Source organism: Fukomys damarensis, unplaced genomic scaffold (assembly GCF_012274545.1).
Source record: "Fukomys damarensis isolate Sample0158 unplaced genomic scaffold, DMR_v1.0_HiC HiC_scaffold_16, whole genome shotgun sequence".
Lineage (NCBI taxonomy): Eukaryota > Metazoa > Chordata > Mammalia > Rodentia > Bathyergidae > Fukomys > Fukomys damarensis.
In genome coordinates this window covers 74,325,042-74,344,871 of record NW_022900928.1, presented here as the reverse complement: position 1 = coordinate 74,344,871, position 19,830 = coordinate 74,325,042, and the positions used below count along the sequence as shown (strand labels likewise).

The following is a 19,830-nucleotide window of genomic DNA, read 5'->3' as shown; positions in this document are numbered from 1 at the left end:
AAAAAAAAAAAAAAAATCTCCCACAAATAAACTCAGCCTTACCTGGCATTACGTGTTGCTCTTTCCCTGCATTTCTCTTTTGAAATGGACATATTCTTTAGTGCTCTGGAGTTTGCCAGGTGTCCCTGCAATAGGGAGGAGCAGTGAGGCCAGGAAGGAAGCAGTGGAGGCAGAAGGAAGTCAGCTGCCGAACGTCACACTGCCCTGAGAGCTGCCACCCTCCTTCAATGGATAAGGAAGCCCAGCCTCCGAGCTGACCAAGGCCTTATGCTCTTCACTGCCGGAGCCGGGACTCAGAGGCAGATCCAGGCAGCACCAAGGCGCTCTGGTCATCATCCCAAGCTATATCCCAAAGGGATCCTGAAAATGACTCAGAAAACACAGGTTCAGGTCCCTCCAAGTTCAGCTACAGGGTAGTTTCAGCCATGGCTAGGCTGGGAGAGGAGCTACAGAAGGCGGAGTGGGGACAGCAGCACCTCTCTGTCTGCAGAAGCCAGGAGTCCCCAGCAGGCTCCCTGGATGTAGGCACTGCTAGGCCTGTGTCCAGCCATCTGATGGCTCCATGTCTGATCCTCCCTATTCTCCTAGGTCCTGAGCAATGAAAAGACCCTGACCCTCAAATCTGTCCGCCAGGAGGATGCTGGGAAGTATGTGTGCCGAGCTGTGGTCCCCCGGGTGGGAGCTGGGGAGAGAGAGGTGACCCTGACTGTCAATGGTAAGACCCTCACTGGGGTGGGCTGGGTGGAAGGGAGGAGAGAAAGACCCAAGGAGTTGTCACCAGTTCTGGACCTTGCTACCACCTCTAACCAGGGGTCCAGAGCAGTTGCATCCATCTATTTAGAGTCCCTGTCAGAGCCCAGGCCAGAAACAGGAAGAGCTTGGGTAGTCTTCTGGTCCCTTGCCTCCTTTTTGTTACCTTCAAAGGGTTTCAGCCCAACCAGGCATGGCGGTGTACCCCTGCAATCCTCACACTCAGGAGGCTGAGGCAGCATTACCACGAGTTCAAGGCCAGCCTGAACTACATAGCAAGTCCCTGCCTCAAAAAAGGGGAGAGGGTCTCAGCCCTAAGAGTGGTAGCTGATGAGTTTATCCCGGCCAGGAAAGAAGGGAAAGAGGTCACAGGTGACCATGCCCCTATCTATCCTATTTACCCACCCTGACCTTGCCCCAGAAAAGGTTAAGGGCCATCTCCCTCTTCTTGTAGCTGCTTCCCATTGAGTTAGAGCTGCTCTGCCAGGGGGACCTGTCAGTATCCAAAGAGCAATGTTCAAGGTCCCTCCTTGTACACAGTGACACAACCCAGTGCTTTCATAGTAAGGGCTGACCAATGGCCACTGTGGGCCACATGGAGGTGCAGGCATCAGGCCAGGCCCAGATGTTGGAAGCAGATGGCCCAGAGATACTGGGACTGAGTTCAGGCCAGACCTGAGAAGGCTGCAGCGTTAGGACAGCATGTCTTGTGACGAGTGCTTGGGCTGTGGTCGGAAACCAAAGCCACCCATTTGAGAGGGTGGAAGAGCTAGGGCCCTCTTCCAGGGGCTTCACCCCTGCCACTCTTGTGCCCTCTGGGAAGCCCCTGTGCCCACCATAGTCCCTCAGACCAAAGCCCTGAGCCACAGACTCACGTGGGAGGAGCCTCCAGGTCCAAGCCCCGGAGCAGGGACTGGGAGTGGGGTGGGGGTAGCTGTGTTCTGGAAATGAGCCATCCCTTAGCTTCGTTTCAACCCACTGACAGCCTTGTCTATTTTCCCATTCGCTTGAAAACTAAGCCCAGCTCGGTGCCTCCCCAGCACCCCCTCTGCTGTCCCTGTTACCAGCTTCCCCTCCCCACCCAATCCTCTCCTCCCTTCTCCCAGAGGTGTGGTAGCCCCAGAGGGAGGGTGAATCTACCCAGACTGCGGAGCTTTTGCAGGCCACCTGTCTTGGGCAGAATCCCTACTCAGGAGCCTTCCTGCCTTTCCTGCGTGTCCCCAGGATGCCGCCAATAAATTGGCACTGCAGGGCTAAAAATAACAGCATCTGATCGCGCCTCCATATATCCATGGCAACACAGGCTGCAGCCTTTTCCTGCCGAGCCGGTGTCTGACACTGGGCTCCAGGCACCAGGCCACGGTGAAATCCTCGCCCTCCTGGCGGCTGCTCTGGAGCAGACACTGGGGAGCCTGGCTGCCATCTTCAGTCCACAGCTGGGACCCTCAGACTCATATGTGCCCTCCAGTGTCCCCAGTGAAGCTATTAACTGAGCACACTTGGTAGCAAAGGTAGATAAGGAAGCTCTGACATTTTGCTGCCAGTTCTAGACATTCAGGCATTTCCGAGTGGATATTTAAAGAGGTTTCTTGAGTGGAGAAGGCCTCCCCATCACCACTGCCCTGTGGAATGCACGCCTTGGAGGACACTTCTCTTGGACTGGCCTCAGCAAAATGACGTGGGTTGTCCCACGGTTTAAGTTTGACATCCAGCCCTTCCAGCAGAGCTGCCCAGGGAGAGGAGACTGCCAGCCCCCAGCCTGAGAACAGGTAGAGCGGAGATGAAGCTGGAGGCAGAGCCTGGCCTGGACCAAGGGGATCTGATGGTGTGAAAGTGGCTGGAATGAGCCGCTCATCACAGCCAGTGGCTGCCTGCGGACACCTGCCAGCCGGGCCTTTTAGGGAACGAATTGGCACAGATCTCAACGGAGCTGCCTCAAATCTGGTATCTACAGGAAGGGGAAGATGAACTGCCACTGGCTGATTGACTCCCCAACCCCACTTCCCTTTATGCTGCTTTTTGTTTCCTTTTAAGCCCGTAAACGCATATGCATTTGCTGATCGCTTTAGAATCCTGGGAACATTTGGGAATTCCCAGTTCCAGGCATATAGCATCACTTTTTAGCCCAGCAGCAAAACAAAGCACCACTCAGGTTCTCAACACAAGGAGCCCTCGTCTCTTTGGCAAAGGCCTCGCAGAGTTTGGATTCAAAGGAGGAAAGCAGGGCTCAGCCCCTCTTAGTCATCTGAGGGTAGAAGCCCTGACCTTGAGGTTCCCCCAAGTCTGCAGCCCCAGCCCTGAGACATTTGCATCCTAAACTCCATGAAGCTTCATCCTCCTTGCTAAATACCTGTTTCCCCTTGGCTGAAGCTACTCATAGAAATGCAAATCTGTTTTAATTAAGGTGACTAATAAACAGCAATTAGGTTTGCAGCAATTTTTGTTTTGTTCACAGCATAATTTTGCCTGTTCTCCAGGTCTGTTGGTCTTAGCTTTCCTTCCTCTGTGCTCTGCTAAGTCCCAACCATCACACCAGGGGTGCAGAAAGGGAGAAGGAATTCCAGCCCTACACTACCCACTGTAGCCAGGAAGTTAGCTGAGCAAATGACTACACTAGCTGCTTCCCCGTCACCGCCAGGAAGATGTCCAAAGGACAGACTTGGGTTATATGATGGGCAGAACTTACCGGAAATGCTATGGAACAGGCTGCCCCCTGTGGTAAATGAGGTAGACACCTGTCCCCCAAGCCTGCCCCCACCACACGTACATACACAAACTGGATGGAATAATATCTAATATTAAGGCCAGTTTGGGAGCTGCCATCTCACCCAGGGCGTCAGCATATATATGTAACAACAGAAGACACAATGAATTACAGGCTCTCTTGAGACCTGTGTGGGATTGAGGCTGTGAACGTGGCCCTCACACTACACCTATCCAGGGTGATTCTCGCCCTTGGTAGCAAAGCGACACCGTTTTTTCTTCCTCCCTCGTTGGCCCGGCAGAGGACACCCAGTTTGTTAGACAGGGGCGCCCTCTACTGGACATTTGAGAAAGGCCAGGAAGCCAACCCCTGGCCACAGCAGGGTGACATTCTTTAGGTCTGTCTTCCATCATCCTGACACCTACCCCTGCTCCTTCCCAGACTCACCACCTCCTTCGTAAAGCTCTCTCTGTCCGCCAGATAGAATTATTCTCTCTCCTCTGAAGTCGGTTAGCACTTTATCTGCACAGCTTCTACGGTATGAACCACCTTTTATTACAGTTATTTATGTCTTCGGGGGATTCTGACTCAGATGCATTCACTCATGATCCCCTGAGAGCTTTACCACTGAATGCCTAATTTATCTTCAAGTCCCCTACCTCGTACTCTAACCCACACATACAGGACTTCAGTAAATATTTGCCAAGTGCTTGGATCAAAGCAGTCATGCTTCTGAGCCCACCCCAGTGGGGGCCGGCCCACTGGGAACTTGCCTTCCCTGGATCGCTAATGTGACCCTGCCTCTCCAACAGGGCCTCCCATCATCTCCAGCACTCAGACCCAGCACGCCCTCCATGGTGAAAAAGGCCAGATCAAATGCTTCATCCGGAGCACACCACCTCCCGACCGCATTGTGAGTGCTGGGGCTTGGGGGGCAGTGCCAGGGTCACATCTGCCAATACCCAGGCAGCTGGGCAGCCAGCCAGTGGGCACACATCTCTGAGCCTCCTTTCCCTCCACTGAGAAAAGAGACCAGCCCGGTCTCTTAAGAACACATCCTGAAAAAAACACATCCTGAAGCCAGAATCACAGCCAGCCTTCTTTCTGGGAACAGATCTACCATATTAATGGTTTTAAGTGAATTCTGCATCCTCGAGCCAGAGAGCAAGCAAGAGGGAAAAGACAAACAATTTCTTCCCTTTCCTGGGCTCAAGATCAGCCTGGTAAAATTGTAAAGCATATGCTGTTCAGAGCTGGCAACCCCTCCCTGTACCTCCCACTGCCCTCCTAAGTCTGGGGGCCACCTTTTACCATACAGGCTCCCCTCAGAGATGACCGCCCCATCCCTCTTCCCGGCTTCCAAACTCCGGCCCCTCCCTGCACACAGTAGAGTTCATGCTGGAGGGTCTTGCACTAAAATCCATCTGAAGCTGTAGGAATCTCAGCATGAAAACAAAGAAAAGTGAATGTTTTGTAGCAGTCTCAAGAATAGTAAGTCCAAGTTTCCAGGGGTAAACTCTGCAGGGCAGATTTTGCAAGGCAGCAATGCCCTGAGGGTAAGGCGGGCCAGCACTGGGCAGCAAGATGGCGGACCACACTTGGGCACTGCTGTCCTAGTAAACTAAGGTGGCGCTGTGGCTGCTACACATGTTCTCGGCAACTGCTTCATTCACTGACAGATTCACAGAATTGGCAGTAATCGCACACACAACTAATACCTACACCTCCCCGTGCAGTTCATTCTAATTTTTAAAATTATGAATGTAACACGTGCCCATTATAAAATATTCCATTCACTCATGAGCATTTTCATACCGTGTTTCTCTCATAGATAGCTAAGCCTAAGGTAGTGTTTTCAAGTGGAGCAGTTTTGTCCCCAGGGAACGTTGGGCAGAGAACCTGCTGGTGTCACAGCTTGCAGGGTGCTGCTGGCATCTGGTATGTAGAAACCAGGAGTGCCGTGAACAGCCTTGGGCAGCCCACATCCGGAAGGAGCTGGTCCAGAGCCCTGCTCCATGCTCACCTCATGCCTCCAGGCTCAGACCTGCCTTGTCACATTCTGGGATGTCCAAGGGGCTGACACATAACACGCATGCGGTGTTCAAGGAATGACTGAAAAATGAATCAAGTGTGGCTGCACGTACCTGTGATCCCAGCCACTCAGAAGTATCACAAGATCAAGGCCAGCCTGGGCAACTTAGACCCTGCCTGAAAATAAAAAGTGCTGGGACTGTAGCTCAGTGGTAGAGCACTTGCCTAGCATGTCTGAGGCCCTAGGTTCAGTCCCTAGTACTGAAAAAATAATTGTGCAGTCACTTTGCAAACAAAGATAGATGTGTTTATGTGTGATGTCCTTGCACATGTGTGTTTATGCTTGTAGTATGTGTGAGGGGAGCCAAGTCCCTATCTGTGTTTGCACCAGGGCCAGGAAGATGGCTCTTGGTCCCGGGAAGCGGCTCCAGTGGCTTCTGCTCCTAACTTCGTGCACCCCGCAGGCCTGGTCCTGGAAGGAGAACGTGCTGGAGTCGGGGACATCAGGGCGCTACACAGTGGAGACAGTCAGCACAGAGGAGGGCGTCATCTCCACACTGACCATCAGCAGCATCGTGAGGGCTGACTTCCAGACCATTTACAACTGCACAGCTTGGAATAGCTTTGGTTCTGACACGGAGATCATCCGGCTCAAGGAGCAAGGTCAGGGCCGCCAGGGCCAGGGGCGTGGGGGAGGTCCCAGGACTAGCACAGTGCTCTTCCCTAGGGGCCACATGGCCTCACTCTGGCTCCCCCTGAGGCAAGGGGCACTAGGCTCCACCAGGAAGCAGAAAGGAGAGAGACCGCACCCCACTGTGCCCCACAGCAGTGTTCCAGGGGGAGGTGACAAGAGTGAGCCAGGTGATCACCTTGATAAGCTGCCTGACCACTTCAGAAGGCCCTGGCTTCCATGCAGTCCACCCTGGGGTGGTACCTGAGTACCCTCAGTGAGTGTCACAACTAGGTTGAGCATGGAAACACACTGGCATGGATGTGTTGGAGCCCAGGGCCAAGCCCCAGAAAGATAAACCAGTCCAGTTACACACAGGTCCTGTAGAGGGCGCCCAAGCTAAAGCTCAGAATGGGTGCTCACCAGTCCCTGTGGAATCAGAGTGGCTGGGCCCAGGATCTGCAGTCCCCAGTAGACAGCAGACCACTGAGCTCTAAGGAGACATCCAGCAGAAGAGCAGTTTCTGGCAGAAGGGCACGGAGCAGCCAGATTTGAGAGAGGATGAGGAAGGCTCACTGTAATGCGACCAAGCATGCTGTCTGCCTCAGCTCCTAGTCATACAGACGCTGAGAAACCCAGTGTCTGCTCAGAGCTCTCTGGACAGACTGCGGGGGTGGGGAGCTTCTGAGGGGCACTGAGAGATGGTTCCAGAGAAGCTCTGTGGGCATCCTGCAGCACCTGAGGCCGGGAGATGGGCTGCAGATACTGCCCCTTGGCCAGCCAGCACTCAGCCACAGAGGGCCAGGGATAGGGCTCAATCAGGCCTGATCCTTGAGCCAGATTCCAGGCCATGCAGGTGTTCCAAGGCGAGCCCCTGAAGCCTCAGTGCCTCACACCGGAGGGTGATCACACCAATGGGTCCGAGCTCCCAGGTCTCCTAAAACTCTTCCCTAATAGGAGCCGCTTTGCATAACGCTTTGCACATAATTTCCGTAACATCATTCACACCTCATCCAAGCCCTCCTGGACCCTGCTGCTTACCCTCCTGTCTTCCCTCAGTGCCCCCACCCTGCGCCCTCCCCTTGGCCTTCACCCCCACCCTACTTCCTCCCAGACTTGACTTCCATCTATCCCCACCTGCTCTGGAGTCTACTAGTCAGTCTGAATAAACCCCAGATTCCGCTGGGCAAGCCTGGGTCTGTGGGGCAGTTTCAAAGCCAGGATGGACTGTCCCCAACCCCTCCAGATGGCCGATCCCCATCCCACCCCACCCTGGCCAGCCAGGCCCTGGCTGTGGACGCTTGCTTTATTTCCAAACAGGTTCGGAAATGAAGTCGGGAGCCGGGCTGGAAGCAGGTACGAAAGGAGACCATGAGAATCGCCCTGGGAGCGGGGAGGGACTTCCTGGCTAGTTGGGGAGGGGGCCCCACCCAGGGTAGAGAGCCTGCATAGGCCACTAATTTCCCTGTCCACCCCCAGGTCCAGGTTTAGTGCAGTGAAGCAAGGGAGGAGCCTCCAGCCAGCCAGGGCCTGGGGACCCCAGAGACCTATCTTCTGCTGCTGCCCCTGCCCAGGGCACCTTTTTCCCCAGGACACTGGCTCTTGCTCCTGCCCCTCTCCACTCCTTCCCATCCTTCTCCACAGAAGCCCTGCTTCCTGCCCCACCCTAGCCTCTCTACTTCCAGCCTCTCCCTACCTCTTCTGCTCCTTGGCATCATCACCAGCTCTGCATTGCTTCCCAGACACTGGTGCCACCCCCTGGCCTCGCTGTGCCTGTCTACTCCATGCTTGCCACTCCTCACCACCTCCCTCCCCCTCACCTTCTCCCCCCAAGGCCAAGCTGGCTGGGCAGTGCCCACCCACACGTGCTGCCAGGGGACCTCCCGTTCCCACCCCAAGCAGAAAACCAGAAGAGAAAATTAGGACATGGAAATAAGACTATGGAGCCCACCAAGCCCCTGCCAAAGACTTGGAGGCCCTCTGTCCAGTACCAGGCTGGACCCTGGCCCACATGCCCCCCTTTAAGGAGCTCCAAGGGGAGCCCACATGCCTGACTCTCTGAGCAGATGTGCCACTCTCAGAGCACCAATCCAGGCCACAGCCAGCTCAGAAAGGCAGCCTGGATCAGCCCCTCAGGCCACCCTGGTGCACAGCGTGGTAGGTTCCTCCACCCCCATTTATGTGTCTGTTCACACCGGCCAGCACTCCCTGACTCCTTCCTCCCTTGGTACCTGAGACTCCTCATGCCTAGCCCGCTTCTTGGCTAGGCCAGGGCAGCCCTCTCCCCACTTCCTAATTGGGACACATCCTGGGGGTGCTGTGTCCACATAGGAGCAGCCAAGGACAGACCTCCAGAGGCTGGGCCAGAGTCACCCTGGGAACTTGTAAGGGATGCCATGTGCCCCGGCGGGTACCCTCTTCCTCTGTCCCTGCCCACCCGCTTGGGGACTGTTCTCCAGCCTGATCGTGCATCAGACCCCACTGCTCAAGACTCAAGGAAACATGGACCAACAGGGTGCCAGTCAGAAGGGACCTCAGATACTGCTGTCCCACCTCTGAGAATGTGCAGCCTGGGAACATTCAGGAAGATCACGCTTTGGCTCCAAATTCGGCTGAGACAAGCGTTGAGTTTTTCCAAGGAAACTTATCAGGAATCCAAGAGGAAACTAAATCAAACCCAAGTTAATAAAATCCAAAAGGATAGCTCCCAAAGCAGCTTCCCTTCCCCGGAGAAAGCCAGAACTACAGACAGATGCATGTTTGCCAAAGCAAGCTCCCCTGAAGTCATGTCGCTCCTTTCCATCCTGATGGCTGAGAGCAGCCCAAACACCTCCCATCACAATCTTGAGTGTTTGCCCTTCCTGCCTCCTCTTGGTCACCTCCTCAGTCACCTCTGCAGTGGCTACCAAGAGGTAGGCAACAAAAGGCTTAGTGTGCGAGCCCTGGGGTGGCACAGGGAAGGAGCGGCATTAACTAAATGCTGTCAGCTGAGAAGCACCAGCTCCGTTCAGTGCCCCCAACCTCCCTACGCCTCCTCCCAGCAGCTCCTCAGGAGCCAGGATTTCAGGGTTTTCCCCTCTCTTCTGCAATTTAAAGAAAATAGCAATCACGACAGACTAACCGCAGCACCAGAGCAAGTGCCTGGTTGTCCCACAGCATGAATGTGGGTTGGGTGGGGAGCAAGTTCAGGCCTTCAAAGGAACTTCCCCCTCCACATTTCCCCCTTCTTGTACAATAACAGGAGCAAATACATGAACAGGCCTGCTACAAGGCTCCCTTCCAAGGTCCTTATCCACGTCATCTAAACCCTGTAACAACCTTAGGAGGTTAGCACTGTTATTACTCCTCCTTTCCAGATAAGAGAGGAAGAAGTGAGAGCCAGGAATCGGACAACCAACATTCTGGGCTGACAAATGCTTGTGTGGTTTGGAGGGTGCCATATGGTACAGCGGATGCTGCAGGCCGGGTGGGGGGAAGCGAGAGAAGACCTGGAGTTACCCTGGCTCCCCCGCAGTTGTGTGCCTTTTCTTTGTCCTCCAGTGCTGGGGATTGAGCCTGGGACCTTCACACTTAGCTACATCTTAGCTACATCTCCAATTTCTCTCTCTCTCTCTCTCTCTCTCTCTCTCTCTCTCTCTCTCTCCTTTCTTTCAACAGGGTCTCACTAGTCTGCCCAAGCTGGTCTCAAACTTGTAATCCTCCTGCCTCAGCCTCCCAGAGTGCTAGGATTACAGGCAGCTGTGTGTCCTTGACCCAGTCACTTGACTTCGCTGGACCTCAGTATCTCTGTCTATAAAAATGAGGGGCTTGGGGCCAGGGATTTAGCTCAGCAGTTAGGTGGCCTTCCTTGCAAGCGCAAGGACCAGAGTTCAATCCCTGATACCAAAAAAAAAAAAAAAAAAAAAAAAAAAAAAATGAGGGGCTTGATTCAGGACCCCAAATTTTGTGCTCAGGCCCCCTATACAGCCATAAAAGGACCAGGGCTGTCTGAAAAAGCACCCCACACATCCTTACCCTCTCCATCCCCACCCCCACTCAGCCTGGAGGAGGCAGACTACAGAAACTCAGCATGAGGACTGAGGGAAGGCTGCAGAGTTCTGAGTCCCCTCACGCTGGGACAAGTCCCAGGTGCTCTGTGGCCTGGTCTTGATGGAGAAGGAGCAGGACCAGAGGTCAAGGCAAAAGGGCATTTCTCCTCAGAAATGAGGGCAGGGGAACTGAGATCCTGCCTGCCTGGCCCTGAGGCCATGTTATGCACAGGCCCCAAGGGGAAGCTGTCTCAGACCAAAAATTCTAAGAGCTGATAGTCCACAGGCATCTCACAAGCACCTGGGAGAGGGAAGTAAAGGAAGGAATAAACTGGACAAGCGAGGACAGTGACCACTGACACTTCTCAGAGACGAGGCAGGACTTGTGACTCAGCAGCCACTTCGGGACAGATTCCTTGTTTAACAGCAGGGCACCAAATTCCACCAGCCTCACCCTGCGTCCCCAGTGTTCTTCTCCCCTGGCTCTCCCTTCTTTGTGTCTTCTCCAGCTTCTGCCCCCTCCCCACATTCCTCCCCACTCTCTGCTCCTTCCACGTCCCCCACCCGTCTTTGCAGTCGCAGCCAGAGCTGATCCTGTCGGACTCTGCCTGTGCCTGTCCAGGTCCCCACCAACACGTTTCCCAAGAGGGGCCTGCATGGCAGAGGCTGCACTCGATGAGCAAGTGAGGATCTGGGGGACAGGGTGCTCTCCGCCGGTGCTCACGAGCTGTGTCCACTTCTCTCCCGCAGAGTCTGTGCCGATGGCCGTCATCATCGGGGTGGCCGTGGGAGCTGGCGTGGCCTTCCTCGTCCTAATGGCAACCATTGTGGCCTTCTGCTGTGCCCGTTCCCAGAGAAGTACGGGAGGGACACCCGGGATCTCAGGGAGGGGGACAGAGAAAAAGGCCAGGCTTAGACTGCCCCGGAGAGCAAGTAAGCAGGAGTGTGATGAACAGGGGCCCTCAGCGATGTGAGCTCCTGGGGCAGGGCTGGGTCTGATGTACGGTGTAACATGTGGGGCAGGGGCTCGGTGGAGACTAAACTGGGCTTGACTGATGACGCAACAGGACAGGCAGCGGGTGCTTCAAGCAGACACAGAGCATTCTCAGTGGGAACAGAGGCGACCTTATCAGGACGGGGGAAAGGAGATGGACTGACCCTTTTCTCTGCAAAGACTACAAGTACAACCTGAAGAGCAGGTCACCCACACAGGGGACAGAAAACATTCAAGGAGTGGCTCTGAGCAAATTTTAAAGGCCTTCGTCATAGCAAGTAAACAGTAGTACTTGTGCATTCTGGCGGTATCTTGCGTGACCAGAACTTCAGCACTGGGCTCGGCTCTGAAGTTACATGAGATGGACAGATAGGTACAGAGGAAGATGGGAAGACAGAGAAGAGAGAAAGAGAGCAGATGGACAGTCTTCTAGTTCCACCTCTTCCACTGTGCGACCCCGAGCAAGCCACACTTACTCCAGGCCTCAGTTTCGTGTGTGTGTGTGTGTGTGTGTGTGTGTGTGTGTGTGGTACTGGTGACTCAACCCAGAGCCTTCACATAGAGCTACATCCCCAGCCCTTTTTAATTCTCACTTTGAGACAGGGTCCCATTAAGTTACTGAATTGACCAAAATTGCAATCCTATGTCAAAAGTATACCAATAAAATTATTTTTTTCAAATAATTTTATTTCCTTTATAAATAGAAAATTCAAAATTATTTTAAACATACAAGCTACAACTATAAAACTTCTAGAATAAATCGGAGGAGGGAAGAAAGCTCCACAACATTGGTATTAGTAATAATTTCTGGATTGACACCAAAAGTGCAAGGAACAAAAGCAAAATAAACATCTGAGAAATATTTAAATGTTTCTTGAACCAATAAAATCAATTTTTAAAAATTGCAATCCTCCTGCCTCAGCCTCCCAGAGGGCTCTGATTATAGGCTAGTTGTAACGTTAAGGGGTTGGATATGGGAACTTTTATGACCCCTCATCTGACAAATTTAAAGGTTTCTTGAACCAATAAAATCAATTTTTAAAAATTGCAATCCTCCTGCCTCAGCCTCCCAGAGGGCTCTGATTATAGGCTAGTTGTAACGTTAAGGGGTTGGATATGGGAACTTTTATGACCCCTCTGGCTCTAAGCCTCTCTAAGCAGAATAAACAAAGTGAACAGCAGAATAAGTCCGCCAGTGTGCCACCCGGCAGCCTCCACACGTTGGAAGGAAGCCTGTGGTTCCCCTCCTCTCACATGTTCTCCACTCCCAGCTAAGCAGCTTTGGCCACCATTAACCATCTCCAATGCGGAGGCCTCAGGCCCTCCCTCCTTCCTTCCACGCCACTCAGTGGAAATGATCAGAGAGCATACTGTAGCAAGGATTTTCTAGTGTGGCTCCTCAGCTAGAAATAGGCTGGCTCCTTGTAGGAGTCAAGCTTGTACCATGGACTTGTACCTGGTACTAGCTTATACCAGGAAGCTAAAGTCCTGTGTGTGCTTCCACTGAAGGCGAAAGGTAGTCATAGATGCTAAGGTCCTTTCCAACATTTCCATTTGTGAGTCTGTGAATGTAGAGATCAGAGCCTGGTAGGGAAGACTTAGCTCAGCAAACTGGACAGATGGATGAGGACACCCTCTCCATCAAGGGGACATTGAGGTGCGTGGGACGAGGGCCACACAGCATATCCATCCCTGTGGCCCATGGGTGGGGGGCTCCTGCGTTCAGGGGTTGAAGGGATGGTGAACCCCTGGGGTGGTGGGGTGAGGGGTGGCTTTTGGGAACGTGACAGCTCAAGGCTTTGTTCCTGACGTCGAGAACTAAATTTGCCACCTACATTTTTCTATTTTATGTCCAGATCTCAAAGGTGTTGTGTCAGCCAAAAATGATATCCGAGTGGAGATTGTCCACAAGGAGCCCACCTCTGGCAGGGAAGCTGAAGATCACTCCACGATCAAGCAGCTGATGGTAAGAATGCTTTCCATTCCCAGAAGGTCCCCTTCTCTGAGTTCTCGCAATTTCAGAGGCAGAGCAGTAGTCAAGATACTCCCCTTCTGCTCCTCCAGCAGGCCAAGTGCACGGTCTCAGCCGCAAACATTCGTGTACGTGCTTGCAATATTGTGCTTGCTGATCTGGGAGACTCAAAGATGTATAAGGTGCAGTGCCAGCCTTCAGAGAGCCTGACCATCCAGTAGAGAGAGAACGTGTGCTCAGATTGCCCTGATATGTGCTACAAGCAATCCTATCCCCAGACACGCATTCCACCCCACCCACCACAGAAGTCTCTGAGAACCGGAAGTTCCTCCCTGGAACCTCGGATGCCCACCAGAAGCCAGTTCAGAACTCCACTGACACCAAACCTGCTGATCCCCTTCCTGACCCCCGTGATGGACGAGAACCCACCCAGCCATCCAAGCAGAAGCCAAGACAACTACGCCAGAAGCTTCTGGAGCACACTCCAGAACAGTGACAGCAGAGCCAGGGGTAAAAAGTATGGACTTTTCGGAGCCTCAGTGTCCTCATCTCCCAAATGAGTGTGGAAGCCATAGAGGGTTAAATGGAAACGCTCTGAAGAGGTTGGAGTCATGGAACGTGGTACAGTTGTCCCTGGGTATCTTTGGGGGTTGGTTCCAGGAGGCCCTGATAATACCAAAATCTGAGCGTGCTCAGGGCTTTTCTACCACCTGCACACCTCCACCCATATTCTTTAAATCATCTGACAAGAAAAAAATCGGTACATGTTCAATACAGATGCAGTGTTTCCCACATATTTTTGACTTGTGGCTGACTGAATCCACACATGTGGAACCGAGCACGTGGAGGGCTAAGTGCTCAGCAAATGTTAGCTATTCGTGTTGCTCTAAAATCACCCACTAGATGGTGAGCAACTGCTGCCTCGTTCCTACCCAGCAGCTGCTCTCCAATGTTTATTGAATTGAACTGACTTTTCCCTCTGCTACTCTTTCTCTACGCAATTGACTTTCAGGGCCTGTCAATTCCACTTCAAAAAAAGGTCTCAAATGTGTGTCCCTGCTGCCTACCCACCGTCATTCCCCTCATTCGGGCTTCATTATACCTCCCCTGGACTACAACAGCAGCCTCCTACTTGGTCTCCGAATTTGCCACTTTTCTCAACCCACTCTTCAGAGCCCTGCAAAATGGATCCTTCTAAAGTGCAAATCGGAGCCCGTGACTGGCCGACTTAGTCCCCCAGTGGCTCCCAGGACTCCTGGATGAAGTCCGGCTGCCCAGTATGTCACCAGGCCTCCGGGCAAGGCACCTGCCTCCTTCCCAGCTCCATCTTCCACCAAGCAACTCTGGCTTTCCAGACACACCGAAGAGCCTGCAGGTCCCGTCTCAGAGCTCTTCGCTCCTCAAAACCCTGTGCACAGGCTGTTCTCGCGGCTTGTTGGATTTCATCTGCTTTAGGAATCGGCTCCACTATTGACTGCATGATTTCTGCGCTGCCCCTCTCACCCCGACACTGCTGTGGAGCTTTGTACTTCCTGTCCCACCAGAAACACTCTGTATGTGCCCCTCTCCTAGTGTATTGCCTAATTACATGTTAGCCTCCCCAGCTACCCCAAGCTCCTCAGGGGCAAAGGTTATGCTCCTGAGTCTATGCTTGTCTATTTCCCTGGGGCCAAATTTAATGTCTGACATAGCAGTGTTTAGTTTTACAAGGGAAACCGCAGCCTAGACCTAAGGAGGAATGAATATCTCTTTACAAACATCAGAAAGTCTCTACAGTTCAGCCTGAGTGAGCCCTTGAGTTCTCTCTGCCTTGGAACATTCTGCTCACCTCTGACAATTCCACACTCTGGGGAAAGAGTGGGGGGTCACTCAGAATTCCAGCAAGAGGAGGGAGAAAATTTGGCAGACGGGACTCACTGAAGGCTCTGTAGTTAGCATCCTCCTGTGAAGGTCTTCATTCCCCCACTGCCTCTACCCTGTAACCCTGGAAACAACCCCATCATCAAGAAGAGGCAAATCTAATAGTTGAATCTGGAGAGAAACAACTCCAAGCTGAGTGTGGTGGCCCACACCTGTAATCCCAGCACCCTGGGAGGCTGCAGCAGGAGGATTGAAAGTCCAAGCCCAGCCTGGGAAGTTTACTGAGATGCTGTCTCAAAATTTAAAGGGTGAGGAGGGGGCCTGGAGAAATAGCTCAGGGCAAAGGTCCTGAGTTTAATCTCCAGCACAGATGAAGAAGAAGACGGTGGAGGAAGAGAAGAAGGAGAAACAGAAGATTCATTGCCTGACCCAGCAAAAGCCAGAGCATTCGCTGAACAATGAAAGGCAGTATTATGAATAAAGCCGTGGCAGGATTCCATGGGACTCCTAAAAGAGGCAAGAACTCAAATTCCAAGGGAGAGGGAACATCCTGCTCAGAAAGCGGGAACCTAGCCTAGACCTTGCAATTAGCAAAAGTGAGAATGGGAGGCGGTTTTTTTGTTTGTTTGTTTGCTTTGGCGTATTTTTTGAGACATTGTCTTGCTCTGTAGCCCAGCTGGCCTTGAACTTGAAACCTTCCTGCCTCACCTCTGGAGTGCTGGGATTATAGGAGGCACCACATCCTGGTGGCGCCACCACACCCCACCATAGGAGACAATTTATATGTCACTGTGTTTTGTTTTTCAGCTTACTTGCAATTATTCCTCTCAGTGACTTGGAACTAAGCCACTACACAAATTCATTCACAACATCACATTCACTCTCAACATAAACATAAACATTTACGACAGCCTTACCATAAGTCAAGCACTGTGCTAGGCACTTAATGAATCAAAGAATTAAAAGAGCCCACCCCAAAAGCCTTTTGGTCAGTGACAACCACAGGCAAGGTCCTGGACCAAGTGTGCTGGGGACCCCAGGAGAACAAGAAGGGATCCTCCCCCTCAGGCTGTTTGGCATCTGTTGGGAAAAAGACTCCAGTGTAGCTGAGTCATCGCTGTGAATATCAGGTGACCCATTGTGTTAGTCAATGTTAGGTCACTGTGACAAAATGTGTGAGAAAATCAACTTGAAAGGAAGAAAGATTTATTTTGGCTTGTGGTTTTGCAGGTTTCAGTCCGTGGTTCATAACAACATGATGGAAGTGTGTGGCAGATGAGGCTTCTTTCCTCATGATGGCGGGAAGCAAAAAGGAGAATGAAGAGGGGCCAGGGTACCACATCCCTTTCAAGGTCCCAACCTGGGACCTAACTTCCTCCCATGAAGCCCCACCCACTCATTAAAGGGTCCACCATCTCCCAAAAGCACCACAGGCTGGAGCCAAGCTTTCAACACACAGGGACATTGCAGATCCAAACCATGACACCCGTGCTGCCAGCATCTCACATGTAGTTATTCCTTCTTAAGAAAGCCTATGATTTCATCTTAAGGAAAGCATTATTGAACCTGGCCCTGGTTGATGAACTGTCCTAAATTTTAATCTGTGTGTCACTAGCTCTTAGCACAGGGCCTGGCCAAAATTTCTCAATAAATGCTCAATGAATTGAATGAATTAATCAAGTGAGATCTCTGGTGATGTCCTTGCCCAACCAAAGAAAGTGTAGATGTGAGACCTGCTCCACAGCACATGTGCACACGCGCGCGCGCGCACACACACACACACACACACACACACATACACACACGCACGCACGCAAGCGCGCTTCCTGCCTCTCTCTGTCCTTTAGGATGGTGGTGCCAGGAACATCCATAAGATCTGGAATCTCATTCCTTGTGTGGCTTAGGCAGTGAGGGGTGAGGGAGGTGGGGACATATATGGTGATCTTTCGAGTTCATTTCTCATTGTTTCCTTGGAGGGAGTGGCTTAGTTAAGCCCACTTCCTATCCACTGAGCAGCCATTTTTGGGTTGTAGATGGACCGCGGGGAATTCCAACAAGACTCAGTACTGAAGCAGCTGGAGGTCCTCAAAGAAGAGGAGAAGGAATTTCAGAACCTCAAGGTGAGAGTAACCACAGCCTATAAGATGGGACCATGGAATCTTGTCTTTAGCTCTGGTTGTGCCAGCCCAGGCCACACAAAGAACAACAGCAAGTAAGAAAGAGAAGGCTGGAGGCCAGCCTGGGCACAGGTGCCTAGCCCCTCCCTAAGGTGGGCGCTTCCCACCCAGGCCACCCACTCTCCCCACCCCAACACTAAGGGCCGACAGTTAAGTCTGAGTCTCCCCCTCTCCTTTCCCACTGCCTCCTCACAAATAGACTTTAAAACTCATTATTTATGTTCTGGAAAGACACACACACAAAAACCTGCTTTTCCACCGACCTCTGGTGTCCTAACAAAAAACCCAGTCAGGAGCTCCCTCCCTTTAGTGCCTAACACTCCCTGCAGCCACTTGGACATGGGCCAGCTCTGCTCCTGGTGTCCCCACTGCCTAGTTAACCCTTCCTGTTCTGGCCTCCACCCTCCCCAGTTGCTTCTTTCCTCTTCATCCCCTCTGTTCCGCCTGGTCACCCCCTGCCCTGTGACCAGGGAAGCCTCACCAGCAATGTGCTCTTATTCCTGTCCCCCAGGACCCTACCAATGGCTACTACAGTGTCAACACCTTCAAAGAGCACCACTCAACTCCCACCATCTCTCTGTCCAGCTGCCAGCCAGATTTGCGTCCCACGGGCAAGCAGCGTGTGCCCACAGGCATGTCCTTCACCAACATCTACAGCACCCTAAGCGGCCAGGGCCGCCTCTACGACTACGGGCAGAGGTTCGTGTTGGGCATGGGCAGCTCGTCCATCGAGCTCTGTGAGCGGGAGTTCCAGAGGGGCTCCCTCAGCGACAGCAGTTCCTTCCTGGACACACAGTGTGATAGCAGTGTCAGCAGCAGTGGCAAGCAGGATGGCTATGTGCAGTTCGACAAGGCCAGCAAGGCCTCCGCCTCCTCTTCCCACCACTCCCAGTCTTCTTCCCAGAACTCCGACCCCAGTCGACCTCTGCAGCGGAGGATGCAGACTCACGTCTGAGGATCATGCACCTTGGGTGGGGACAGGTGGGGGAGGAGGGCAGGGCATGGGCTGGGCCTCCGGGGCTAGGGATACTTTGCAGAGGATCCCAGAACCACCACCTCCAGGACGAGCTGGGAGCGTCTCTGCTACCACCTTCCTTTGAAGCTCTGATCAAGCACAAATCTTGAGTCCCCCAGCTGCAGCGAGCCAGAGGCAGGCGGGCAGGGAAACCGACAAAGGGTGCAGTTAAGTGCACTGTGCTTGGTGCTGGACAGCCTGTCGCCCACCTTTCCCTGGATGCCCCTCTACCACCTGCTCCTCCCATGGGCACTAGTGGCAGCTATAACTTTGCTTTCATGAACCTGCCATCTACTCTCCGGTCTCCCCTGGGCTTTCCCCCTTGCATCCCTAAGCCCTCCCCGATGCCTGGTCTCCTAGATAGTCTGGGAAGAAGGGGGAGTTCTTCAAAGGCCTGGGTGCTCTGAGATCCCAGCTCCTCCTACTGGTTACGGCCCAGGCTTTAGGGACTGAGAAGCCAGGAACTGCCCAGCCAAAGGAGCACGATGCCCAGGAACCCACCCCCAATTTGTTTGGTGTTTTGTGACCATACTCTTGCCATTCTGTCCTTGGACTTGATGCCTCTGAACTTGGAAGTGGGACTGGCCCAGAGCCTGCAGGGAGTGGGGAGGGAGGGAAAGAGGGAGAGTGTGAATGCTGGGGAGCCCCTCACCCAACACTCCCCCGCAGGCCTGGCCTCCCCTGCCCTGCTTTGTGTCCTATCCACCTCCCCGCAGCACAATTGGAGTTAATATAAGGAGTGTGAGTCTCCCTGGTCAGGATTCTTTGAATAGTCACTGGAGTGTTTCCTGATGGGTGTGGTTTGAAGGGCTAGAGTCCAGGCCTTTCTGAGACTTGCTTTCTTGGCTGGTGAGCACAAGGAACAGTGATCCTGTCTCCAGAAAGACTCTGGGGGCAAAAGGGACAGTTCATCTGCACCCCCAGCCCCCACCACCTGAGAATAAATGTTAGGCCCATTACCCCAACAAGTCCACTCTGTTCTTTTGTTCCTGCAGAAGCACAGGAAGAACTCAAATGCTCCGAGTATGCTTTGGGAACCCAAGGTGCTTTGCCCCTCTTTGGTCCAGTGTCCCCAGCCAAGGAAGACCACTGACAGGTCTGCCTATGGTCGTAACCACCCTATAGGCAGGCTGTCTTCCTTTGTGCTCGTGCCTCACCCCAAGGACTTGCAAAAACACCAACCCCAACTCCTGCACACACAGTCACGGCAACATGGTCATGCTGGACATTGGCCAGGGCATTCTAGCCTTCACAGTCAACGATATTCTGCAGAGGAAAGTCCCTCCACTTCGGGGTTCCGGGAGGGAAGAGGCTCCTTAGAAAGACTGTAGCCCATCAGTCATGAGACTCAAATGATGTTCTAGGAATGGCCTTGCTGGGGTGGGAAGCTTGGTGTAGTCATGGAAGATGGGACAGGTAAACAAAGGCCAGTTAAGAACGATAAAGAATGCATTCCTAAAGTTGGAGGTTCCCAGTTGGCTGTGAACCCTCCCCTGATAGTGTGTACTCACCATGGCAGCTTCAGTGAAAATGTCTCTTTCTTTTCATACATCAATTCCTTGGATGTCCTAAATGCACCAATCTGCACCTTTTTTTTTTTTTTTTTTTTTTTTTTTTTTTTTTTTTTTT

General features: G+C 52.8%; 1 protein-coding gene across 6 annotated transcripts in view; it reads left to right on the top strand.

Annotated features, from left to right (window-relative positions):
- Kirrel3 (kirre like nephrin family adhesion molecule 3) overlaps positions 1 to 19,793 on the top strand; it is a 569,052-nt gene extending 549,259 nt beyond the window's left edge. For 3 of the 6 annotated variants that reach the window (XM_010628629.2, XM_010628628.3, XM_033764425.1), the window contains 8 exons: positions 589 to 715; positions 4,267 to 4,367; positions 5,950 to 6,148; positions 7,476 to 7,511; positions 10,934 to 11,116; positions 13,034 to 13,143; positions 17,043 to 17,129; positions 17,698 to 19,793. In XM_010628629.2, the coding sequence (XP_010626931.1) occupies positions 589 to 715; positions 4,267 to 4,367; positions 5,950 to 6,148; positions 7,476 to 7,511; positions 10,934 to 11,116; positions 13,034 to 13,143; positions 17,043 to 17,129; positions 17,698 to 18,141 (1,287 nt within the window). In that variant the 3' untranslated portion in view covers positions 18,142 to 19,793. Of the gene's footprint in view, positions 1 to 588; positions 716 to 4,266; positions 4,368 to 5,949; positions 6,149 to 7,475; positions 7,512 to 10,933; positions 11,117 to 13,033; positions 13,144 to 13,241; positions 15,254 to 17,042; positions 17,130 to 17,697 lie in introns of those variants that run through there. The other 3 variants (XM_010628631.3, XM_010628633.2, XM_033764426.1) reach the window with 3 other exon arrangements.
- Positions 19,794 to 19,830: the final 37 nt, after the last annotated feature.